The sequence below is a fragment of the Glycine soja genome, chromosome 13, assembly GCF_004193775.1.
Source record: "Glycine soja cultivar W05 chromosome 13, ASM419377v2, whole genome shotgun sequence".
NCBI lineage: Eukaryota > Viridiplantae > Streptophyta > Magnoliopsida > Fabales > Fabaceae > Glycine > Glycine soja.
In genome coordinates this window covers 12,267,041-12,279,155 of record NC_041014.1, presented here as the reverse complement: position 1 = coordinate 12,279,155, position 12,115 = coordinate 12,267,041, and the positions used below count along the sequence as shown (strand labels likewise).

Sequence of the window (12,115 nt, the reverse complement as noted above, 5' to 3'; positions counted from 1 at the left end):
TAAGATTAGATGACAACTTTGGCGGTGAATGCGCCAATGAAAATGGAATAAATGGGAACAACTTTACATTCTTTATCCTCCTTTCTATTCCGTGAATAAAATATTTAATTTTTTGATCAAATTTCATGCACCTTTCAATTTACGCGAAGGAGAGGACAATTATGGAGCCCAACCCCAAAATCATGGCAAAACAACAAGAGATTCCCTGACTAAATAATTAGGCACAATACAACACCAAATCGAGGGACCCAAGCCAACTTGAAACTTTGACATGTAGTTTAACTACTTAGCACCAATTTTTCTGTTACCAACTTCACCGCTCCGTGTTATGGTCAAAATTGAAATTGAGACAATGACTAAGTTAAATTAAATTAAATATGGGCTTAATTATTGTTCTAATTCTTGAATTTGGGGCATGTATTTTTTTTAGTTTCTAAAATTTAAAACTATTTTTTATAGTTATTAAAATTTTGATAAATTATTTTTTTTGTCTCTCACATAATAAATTGGCACATTGTGATAATTTTTATTTATTATAAATTAATTTTTATTGTTTAGCTGCTTGAATTTACATTTTAAAATTATCATAAAATACCAAAAAAATCCAAACAAAGTGCTAAAAATTATGATAAAATATTAATTTAATATGTTGGACTAAAAAAATAAATTGTCAAAATTCATAGACAAAAAAAGTATTTTTAAATTTCAGGACAAAATACCCCCAAATTCAGAGCTAAAGCAATAATTAACGCTTAAATCTTTTACAACATTTTGAGTCAGCCAAAAAAGAATCTCAATGTGCAAAAGAGCTAGAAGGTGTCTCAATTGCATGAGGGGTTGGAGTGGAACCTTCTGATCTCGACTCAGTGGGTGATCTATTTTCAGTGTTTATTACTCTACCAATTTCTTCAACCATTCTCACCACCTCACCAATTTGTGGCCTCTGATCTGGTACTCTCACAACACATGCCATCCCAATTTGTAGCATCTCAACCATTTCCTCTTCTATATTTGGATACCTTAGTAAATCCACATCAAACACCTCTGCAGTCCACTCCTCTCTGACCACAGAATTCACCCACCTAACCAAGTGGACAACTTCATCTCCTCCCTTGGCATGTAAGGGAGACCTCCCTGTTAGAAGCTCGAGCAGCAGCACCCCGAAGCTGTAGACATCGGACGCCGGAATGGCTTTTCGAGTGTCGGTTGCTTCCGGTGCACGGTATCCTGTTGCCCTCAATGCTGGATTCATCAATGCCGCAAGACCGATGTCGGATAGACAACCGTACCCTTTGGAGTTGAGGAAGATGTTTGAGGCCTTTATGTTTCCATGGACTAGTTTCCCACCATGTTGAGTATGGATGTGAGCAATGCCTCTTGCTACACCAATTGCTATTTTCAATCGGCTGTCCCAGTCTAATGAAATTCTTCCTCCCCGTCTTTTGCCTGCATTGTGGATAAAGTTGCCAAAGAATAAATAGTTAACATTAGCAATGCCCTTAGAAAATAATGTGTACGAAGATTGAAGTCACGTAATTTAATTAACTTAACTTTGTTACACATTTTAAGTCTTATGACTTGCTAAAACAAATTAATATTTCAGACAAAATCCTGCTCTTGCTTTTAGTGTTTAATGAAGATCGCAAATTAAGAAGGGAAAGAAATTGCATTTGCATGATTTTAGGGGAGACTTAAGATGGGTTGAATGGTTAAGGGAGAAGAGAAGAGGGGAAAGGTCAGGGTTCAATCCCCTCAGCTAACAAAACTAACATCTTCACTCATCTTTTCACCTAACCAATATCTGTATGGAATCACTTCCAAGACTTAGGTAGTTACGAGTTTGGTGTAACTACAATCAGTAACAAATTTTAACTTATAATATTCCGGATGACATATTACTAGGCATACAAAGAGGATCAAAAACAAATGAGAGTAGCACTACTTTGCCTGAATGCTTAAAAGACTATTTGTACTAATTAGACCATTACAGAAAACCAATTTTAATTCGACCATTACAGAAAACCAATTTTAATTGTATAGGTCTGTGATGATGAATTAGATTATCTGAAAATAATTTGAAGGGTTGTCACATGCATAGGAGAAAATATTAACAAGATAACGTACCATGCAACATTGAAGAGACACTGCCCTGTTCGTAGTAATCATATACCATAAGTTTCTCCTCCTTTGAATAGTAATATGCCCTTAGTGCAGCCACATTGTCGTGCCTAATCCACCCTACCATCTCCATCTGCTGTTCAAACTCATGTTTTCCGACCGTGACATCCTTCAGCCTCTTCACCACCACCGTTGTTGCATCTTCTAGAGCAGCCTTATACACTGTCCCAAACGTGCCCTTTCCAAGAACCTCAGCAGATGCTCTCAACAAGTCCTCCAAGTCAAATGCAAGATTGCAACCCTCAAAGAATACAATTTTGTTCTTGTCTCGGCTTTCAGAACCTTCTTTTTTCCTAGATACTTGTCTTTTCTGAGACTTCACTTGTTGTTCATCTGCGCCACCTTTCTCATAGCAGCACACAATCACAAAAGCTGCCATCACTGCAATTCCCAGCACACAACCACCAATGATGATTCCCAACAAGGCTTGTTCCCTAAGTCCTTTTGATTTTTTCCTTGTTGGATGAAGATTTGGGGTTTGAACAGCATAAGAAGGAGGAAGAGATGGATGTGAAGAAACAAGATTGTTACCAGAAAATGCCCCACTTGGAAATCTCTCAAGGAATTTAGGCACAACTCCACTAAGGTTATTGTTGGCAAGATTCAGATCTTGCAGGGAAGGGATATAAAGATCGGGAATTTCACCTGAAAGAGAGTTGTTGGCTAGGACTAAAGAAGTGAGATGAGTCAAATTTGAAAGTGAAAATGGTATGCTCCCATTGAAAGAATTATTGGACAAATTGACAATCCTAAGATTCTTCCAAACTGAAAATTCTGATGGCAATGAACCAGAAAAATTATTGGATTGGAGATAGAGATATGTCAAATTCTTTAGCTGTGATAAGCCAGAAGGGAAAGAACCAGATATGCTATTTGATGCAAGACTCACAGTTTCGAGTTTTGAGAGACGGCTAAGAGTGTTGGAAGGAATTGGACCACTCAATCCTGTTCTTGTCAATGAAGAGCTATAACTTGTGATTGATCAGTGTTGCAGGTCACTCCTATCCACCTTTTGCACACAGAAGTGTTCTTGTTCCAGTTGAGATAATGAGAGTGGTTAATGTTGTGAAGGAAATCAAGCAATGCTTGTTTATCTTCCACTGGCTCAGCTACAACACCAAAAAACATTGCTCCAATCATGAACAAGAGGCCAAGCATCTTGGCCATTTTCTGGCTCCAAACAAGGACTCCCTCAAGACACCACCAAACTGGAGAACAAGCAAATGATTAGATGATTGAACACTAGTAGTGTATGATGTCTTTGCAAAGCTAAAACAACAAAGACAATTTTGGGGTTTATTTTCTAGACATGTTAAGTGTTAGAGTGTACGGTTTGTATTCTATTATTAGACAAATTGGAGTTATTTTGTTTAAATTGGAGTTATTTTGTTTGATTCTGATCTAAAAGACTAAACGACACCTTATTTAAAGTGTCTTTTTGTGTCAAAATAAGCAGCTCCTGTTTGACATGAGAAATCACCTTAATAGCTTTTTTCTGTTCACCTACTTTGTTTGGTTCCCTACCAAAGTGCAACAAATAAAGATGTGTAAACCAAAACTTTGAAACTAACAGTGAATGAATGAACTAGATTTTTAGTAGTCAGTAATCTGGAGACCAAGACCGAGTCATCAGAAAAAAAGAAAGGAAAATACCATTTTGTGGATTTTGGAAGCAGGGCTGGCCGAATAACAGGTGAGACTTAAAAAGTAAATTTTAAGAGAATTACATTAAATGAGAAAATTATATATTAGACATTTTTGTTACCATATGTGATATTTTTTCTAATAAATGTGACCTTTTTTCTGTATAAAAAACTAAAAGAAAATATATTTTTATTGGTGGATGTAAGGCTTATGCTTTAGTTGCGTTATCCTTGGGCCAACCCTGTTTAGAAATAGAAAGGCCAGAAGCGTTTTCCTTATGTATATACACAAGAAAGCATGAACATAGAGAATAATTAGGTCTATTCTTTCCATGGTTTTAGAAATAATGCAATTAGATTTTGTAAGTTATAAAGCTAAAAGTCAGCACTTAGCACATTCATTGGGAGAAAAGAGACTTACACCACTCTCCTGGATTCCAAAATTCACCAAACTAGTTTGAAAGTGCAGAGAGAGCCCACAATGTCCCACACAAACATATCATGAGCACACAAGAGCCAGAAAAGTGGTGAATTTGGGGGTGAGAAGGTAGTAAGAAAACCGGTAGGTCCAAAAGACCAGTAACATTTTCACATATATGTTCATCTGGTTTCGGAATAAGATGAAAATCCAAATTGGGATCATTGCAATGGTGGTGCTATTAACAGTGATGGAAGATTATGTTGTAGTATATGTACATGCTTGCTTGGGAGAACAACAACACATCATTGAGGAACCAAATGCTAAGGATTTTTATGCCACAAGAAAAGGAAGAGACCATCATGTGGAGGAACCCATTGGAGTAATTAGACAAATATGGAAACTTATGTATGTCTATTTTTCTTTTATCCATAAAAATCAAAGACAGATAATCGCGAAGTTTGCAATAATTCATGCATTTTATCCAACCAACTCAACTGAACTCCTTGGCTAAACTTATGTATGTCTATGAATAAGACATTAACTACACCGAAAAGCATCAAAACATTAAACATAAGACATACCTGTTGATTGTAACTGATCCTAAGCTGAGCTTCTTCTTCTTCTGCTTCCCCTTGGTTTATATTTTCTAATCAATGGTCTTTTAAGAACACTTAATTTCTATGGCTTTGCTTGTGGAGATGTGAATGCGGAAAGAGTGGAGATACAATAATTAAGAAAAGTGTAGGTTGAGAGATAGGACGAGGGGTTGTGACCTCGTGAACTTTGTCTTGAACTTCATTTAGACATGCGTAGGTGACCCCTACATTGCATAGCATATAGCGTATTTCGTTAAATTCTATCATAGAAAACAGGTTCAGTCTATAAAACTATTATTCACCTTTGAATATAGTATATGTTTGACATTAATGATATGGATGCTTATGATTTATTTCATTTGTGCTAATCTAAATCTAAATAGTAAATAGTTCATCGAAAGTGATATGGATAGATTAGGTAACATAGCAATTATTTTGATTATATTTGACAAAATTAGTTAAAAGTTTGTTAGAAGTTAAAAAATTAACTGGAAGGTGAAAGTTGGTAGCTAAAAGTTTTTAAACTAATTTATTAAATTATAAGTGTTCAATAAAATTAGTTGAATAATATAAAATAACATATTTAAAAATATAATAAAAAAATTGAATAAATATATTAAGATAAAAATGGAATAAAATATAAAAAAGTAAAAAATAATATTTTAAAAAATATTAAAAACTCTTAAAAAAGAATACTATAAATTATTTAAAAACTTATTTATTGAATAATTAAACAAGTTTTTTAACTAATAAAAAAATTAAAAATTAACTGAAAAATAACTTGGCGAAAATAAATTTATCTTTGTTTACATGCGTTAAGCAAAAATTTAAAAAATAAAAAGGTTGAATACGTTGACTAATTTGGGGGCGGATTAGGACAGCATCAACATCATAAAATGATGATGTTGCTCCACCGAAAGAAGGGGGTTCAACATTGTTGTTGTTAGTAGCACCCTCCCACAAGGGACCAATCATTGGTCAGTATTTCAGGACTTCACATTTTGACTTATTTGATTGCATTTATATAATTTTTTCTTGCCAGCAAAATGTAGAGAAATAAATAGACAGTAATGTCAGTTTATTTTGTGCCCCTTCTCTGTAAATTCACAGTTTCCAAAAGTGACTCAAATCAGAAAGCCACATTATTGCACCATCCTCTTTAGGATACCCTCCTCTTAAAAGCAGTTGTGTCAACAGAATCTGAATGGTGAAGAGAAAAGTAATCTAGGGTCTATGGAAAGTGAAAATTAAGATTACTATTAATATTGTGATCAAATATTTTAAAGGACTAATGTGATAAGCGTATGTGACATGGTTCTTTTTTTCCCTTAAATTTTTAAGTCCAAATCAGCCTATTTGTAAGGTTAGTCGTCATTTGCCAAGTGACTTGTGATCTGCGAGTGGTTGAATAAAAGCTTATTTGCTTACATAACTAACTGATTCTGAAAAGATCAAAGGTTAGCCAGAACAATTTTTTAATGGTGATAATGTCATAAACTGGCCACCTGCTTTTCCCACCAAAACTCTTGAGGCGCCAGAATAAATAAAAATAAAATAAAATATATTAAGCATCAGTAGAAAAAACTACACATGTTGGCATGGAATTAAGAGAATATAACTTAGTCTAATAATAAGATAGGTGAATATTATAAATTTTTTTTATCGTGTTCAGTTTATACAAATAAAAAAAAAAACTCTAACAGGATATGTTTGCTAATTTTAGCATGGCTTCCTTTTCCTCTAAAGTCAAATTAACTTGCCGGAATTGAGCATGAAACTATTATAAGAATAGTACTTTGCTACACAAGTAGCCCTCAAGCCCTCACAGGGATTTATTTGCTGATTGGCCGTGGCTTTCTCTAAAGTAAAATAATTGTGATTAGGTCTTGAATTTAGCAAAACAACTTAAAATTATTTTTATTATTATTTTAAAATATCTATTAATTTTGTTGATAATTAATCCCTATAAAAAAATTTAATTGATCATCTTTAATAAATCTTTCTTGTATAACTGTGTACACTACAAGGCCTATATTAGGTACTTGCCTTAAGCCCCTTGATTCTAAAACGATTATTATATGTGAAATATTTGTTCAAATTCCGAAATGCCAATGAAATTTGAAGCTACTAATTTTCTAATTTGCATAACACCCGCATTACACCAATGGCTAACTCAACTTTTAAAGACACAATTTCAATAATATATATGTGAATTATTACAGTTTTACTAACATTATCATTTTCAGTTATCTAAAAAAGAACAATTATCCATTAAAATTAAAAGATCAATAATTTCAATGTTGATAATTAATTTTTAATTGAAAGAAAAAAGTAACATTTTTTTTATATATTATAAAATTTAATATTTTTACTTCAAATTCACTTTACTAAAGTTAGTTGTATTCACCAACTAACACCCGCACACACTTCTGATTGTTAAAAAAACAAAGAAAAAAAGAGAATCCCTGAGGTTTGCACTTGCATATTTGAGAAGCTAATTTATTCGAGCAAGAGCTTGTGGAAGATGCCCAAAGACAATTGAGATAGTAGGGTACATCTGATGTTAGTCGCTCATGCAAACTGCCTAGGATTCCTTTCGAATCCAAGGGTAGCCTTTGTTATATAAATTCTTTCAGGATCAGCCCATGCCATCAGGTTTCAATAGGATCGACAGACACATGGCATCCCTCTATGATCTTAAATCAGGAAAGTTTCACCTTACATTTTCTTGGTATGTAGAATAATCAAAATTTTATTAAACAAAAAAAAAGAAAGGATGAACTCTATGATCAATATTTCAGTTGATTGATAAAATGTCAACTCGCTCCACTGCCATCATACAAAATTGTCAAGTGATTAAATCAAACAAAACATACTCTCTGAGGGAGTCTTTGAAGGGATCTGCAAAAGATAGGATGAGATTGCATGAATTACCACTTCTTTTAGAAATAGACAGTCAATCTGTGTTTTTTACAAAAAAAATAATAAAATAAAAAATTTAATTAAAATAAGAGAGAAATAATGTCATGAGCATTGCACAGTTCTCATGATTCAAAACCATTTCGCATTGCATTGCTGGATACAAAGCCTACATTTACTGCATTTCAAGGTGAAGTTTGCATGTCTATTTTCATTCATTAGAAGGCATTCCAAAACCCATATGCTGCTTATCAGGCTATAAGTGCATAGATTTATCTTTATATGCTAGTTTCCAAAATCCAATGTCCTCTATCTTTATGTTTCACAGGACTCGACGTCCTTTGTTTTTTAGTTTCATAGGACTCAACATCCTTTGTCTTTATGTTTTCATAGGACTCATCGTCTTCACCTTTATATTTTCATAGGACACAATGTCCTCGTCTTTATGTTTTCATAGGACACAACGTCCTCGCCTTTATGTTTTTATAGGACTCAACATTCTCTGTCTTTATGTTTCCATAGGACTCAACGTCCTCTATCTTTATGTTTCATAAGACTCAACATCCTCTGTCTTTGTGTTTTCATAAGACTCAATGTCCTCTGTCTTTATGTTTCGTAGGACTCAACATTAGGACTCAACATCCTCATCTTTAAGTTTCATAAGACTCAACATCCTCTGTCTTTATGTTTTCATAGGACTCAACATTCTTTGTCTTTATGTTTTCATAGGACTCAACATCCTTGTCTTTAAGTTTCATAGCACTCAACGTCTTCTGTCTTTATGTTTTATAGGACTCAACATCCTCTGTCTTTATGTTTTCATAGGACTCAATGTCCTCTGCTTTATGTTTCATAGAACTCAAAGTCCTATGCTTTTTATTTCATGAGACTCGTTTTCATGCTTTGTCGTTGAACTCAAAGTTCTTTATTTTGTTAGTACACCATTTTCCTTTTTTTTCCAAAGATTCTTCATTCTTATGTTGTGATCTTTTGAAGAATCATTCAAACAGAATTAGTGTCTTTGTCTTTACTTATCTTTTACTTTCAATAAAAGATAAGTAAAGAGGGGCAGCTGTTAGACCCTAATTCTGTCCAGGTCCAAAAAAAAGATAAAAAAAGAAAAGAAAGAAAATAAAATAAAAAAGCAAAGAAAAAAAAGAAAGAAAACATGCAAAAAAAAGAAGAAGAACAATATTAAGAAAAAAAGAAAACAAAAGGAAAAAAGAAAAGAAAACAAAAAAAAAAGAAAACGTGCAAAAAAAATATAAAAAAAAGAAGAACAATAAAGAAAAAAAAAGAAGAAGAAGAACAAAAACAAAAGAAAGAAGAAAGAAAACGTAAAAGAGAAAGAAGGAAAAAACAAAAGAAAAGAAAGAAAAAAAATAGTGTGATTTATTGTACTCTCAAAGAGAGCCCATTAGGTTAAGAGAGAGGACAATGCATAAAAAGCTAAAAAGGAAGGTATAAGGAAGGAGGAGAAAGGCACAAATCCCGAGAAGAAAAAGGATCCAATCCGACAATGCTATTTGACGAACTTTGTCAGAGAAGAGAGAAGGATCATCAAGTAACCCTTCATTCTTCACTCTCTCACTTTTCCTTCTGATCCCTTTCTCTTTGTTTTTTTTTTCTCTGTCTCTTCTTCTTCTTTTTCTTTTTTTTCGAACCACCGCGCCACCTTCTGTGGTGGCTCCACCATGGCCGTCGGCAAGGCCTACACGGTCTGATTTTGTGTTTTTTCTCTCATCCCTTTATTTTGTTGGGTTATGCAAATGCTTCTTCAATGTGTTTTTGTTTTTTATTGTCTTCCGCCACTGTTTGTTGTTACCCCATGGTAGTGTAGGAGCATCGCCATCACCATTCACCCTTGGGCCCTTCGTTGGTGGCGTTAGGTCCCCTATTCACAATCACTTTTTTCTCTTCCTTTTTCTTTTTTGCACCTCCGCGCCATCGCCACCCTCACACTGCCACCCCCGTGGCGACCTCGCACCGCTGGACCTTGCACCAGTGGCGCCACGGGCAGCGTGCCACCCTCCGTGGTGTTTTCCGCTTTAGCTGCGCCGTTTTCTACACGAGGCAACTAGGATTTTCCAACCCTATTGCGTAATTGCGAGTTGGGCTGGGTCATCCTGACCCGGTTCCAACCCAACCCTAAAAAAAAGAAAAAAAAATAACAACAACAATTTTTGTTTACACCTCATTTGTTAATATATGCACCCCTTTTCCGTTTTGGGCCTAGCTTTTTTTTTTTGGCAAAACCTGAAATAAAAATTCACACCCAACTTTAATACATGCACCTTTTTTTTTTCTTTTTGGGCCTAGCCCAACAAAGCCAAGGACTAATCATTGAAGTACAAAAATTTATTCAAGGGATTGATTTTTCCCCATAAGTGTTTTTTCATACACACAAGTAAATAATATAAACTATAAACACTGCTTATATTTACTCTCGTTTTTTAACTAGTTTTTTTTTTTAAATTTACATATATCTTTGATAACCACACGTTTTGTGTAATTTCAAATATTTATCAGCATTTAAGTTTCTTCAAAAAGAAAATGGCCATATAAGTTTTTTTTTTTTTTACAAGATCACCATTTAAGTTGTTGAAATTAACACATTACTCTTCCAGACTTCCTTAAGTCAAATAGCGCCGTGTTTTGATCAAATACATTGATCATTTATAATTATAAGGAAGACATAAGTTTTTGTTATTGAATTTTCTTTTTGTTTACTGCGTTTATATATTTTATGACACTCTAATCGCCCTCACATTTATTATCATATATGATCATTCAGAGCTGAAGAGTTACATGTTATGTGTTAGTTTGTTGAAACGATAGTTGTCCAACAGTGTGGTAGATGGTTTTTGTTTTCAACGCTCGAAGGTTGCAACCAAGCTCGTGTAATTAATAGCTGTTTATCATAAGAATAGATAATGGAATAAGAATGTGTATGCAGTGTTCATGTATAATGAAAGAATATGGCATAAATACTGTCCACGGTGAAGATCATCAAAAGATATTTAAGCACAAAATGGCCCACTAATAAATAAATCCATTAATGTTAGTATCAAACAACAGAAGAAGAAAAAAAAAAAGAAAATAATTAAGAATCCATTGAAGAAGTTTGAAACTAGCTACCCACCAAAAGAACAAATTCCCATTGTATTTCTCTTTTAGGTCATCTTTATAGTAAGAAATTAAACTACTCCCACTAATCAAAGGTAATTAAATCAGACACTTATGTTTTTCTTTGTGTATATGGGGAAGTCTAAATTAAAGCAAAATAACCCAACAACAAAAGCAACGAATTAATTAATTAATTGTCGGAGAAATTATTGAATAGGTCAATGGAAGGAGTACGAGGTGAAACAAAGTTTGAAGGGCTAGGCATGATGAAAGTAGCAGTAGTAGTAGTACCCTCCATGAAATTTCTGTTATTACGAAGGATGGGGCTTAAATCATGATAAAAGCTACCCATGTTTGGATCAATCGACGGTGGAGAGAAGAAATTTGAAGGAATGGGAGATAAAGACGAAGATGGTCCCGGGGACAAAATCCCATGAAACATGTTTGGTCTCTTCAACAACACCCCATGACCTACTAAATCTACCCCTCCAACATCATCACTATTCTCAATTGGGTGTTGTTTAGTGCTTTGAGTTGTTGTTCTAGCCATCTCTATTGTGGCGTATCGACCCGCGGGCGAAACTATGCCACTACCACCACCATGGCCTTTGTTGCCATTTAAAGGGTCGATTGAGACCTTATTGGAAGAGGACGATGAAGAGGAAGACGAAGAGCTGGTGAGGCGTTGAACGAGGCTCATGAAGTCACTTGGTGTGGTGTGGATTACTTTCGGAGAGACGGTGTAGATGATCACCGGTTGGCGCAGCGGTGGTTGCGGTTGTGATGAAGGCGGCGCCACCGGGGGCTTCTTCTTGATCTTGTGGGAGTCCTTGTTTATCCTAAGAGGTGGAGGACGAGGGCCTTGGAGTTGTCTTTTTGGTGATCTTCCTGAGGGAATGTCTTGTGAGTTCATGATGCTAAAAGGGTTAATTAATTGAATTGTGAAATTTGTAGAAGAGGAAATGATGAAGAAGTGAATGATATTATTATAATGATGATCGACGATGATTGTGAGAAGAGCTTGCGTAAGTTTTGGAATCCAAACTTGGGGTATTATATAAGGGGCCGACGTGAAACCTAGAGAGAGCGGGTCAATTGTTTAAAATTGGAGTATTTTAATGTATGATACATTAAGTAAAATATGGCTCCTACCATGGTAAATATTTTATAGTGTATTCATACATGGGGGCGGTTTCTTGATGTTATGGTTGTCTGAATTTGTCATACGTACT

The 12,115-nt window shown here is 34.6% G+C and overlaps 1 protein-coding gene and 1 pseudogene across 2 annotated transcripts; both read right to left on the bottom strand.

Moving 5' to 3' along the window:
• Positions 1–655: 655 nt before the first annotated feature.
• On the bottom strand, positions 656–5,080 carry LOC114381106 (annotated as a pseudogene). The gene is made up of 3 exons (XR_003659940.1): positions 4,824–5,080; positions 2,125–3,386; positions 656–1,446 (listed from the first exon to the last, which is right to left on the bottom strand). The product of XR_003659940.1 is annotated as a probable inactive receptor kinase At4g23740 (transcript).
• A 5,694-nt stretch (positions 5,081–10,774) lies between these two features.
• Positions 10,775–11,899, bottom strand: LOC114381970 (nuclear speckle RNA-binding protein B-like). The gene has a single exon (XM_028341198.1). It carries the CDS (start codon positions 11,794–11,796, stop codon positions 11,074–11,076), a length of 723 nt encoding a protein of 240 aa, XP_028196999.1. The 5' UTR covers positions 11,797–11,899; the 3' UTR covers positions 10,775–11,073.
• Between the last annotated feature and the right edge of the window lie 216 nt (positions 11,900–12,115).

Coding starts and splice junctions, on each gene's coding strand:
- LOC114381970 (XM_028341198.1), bottom strand. CDS start 11,796: ATGAACTCACAAGACATTCCCTCAGGAAGATCACCAAAAAGACAACTC.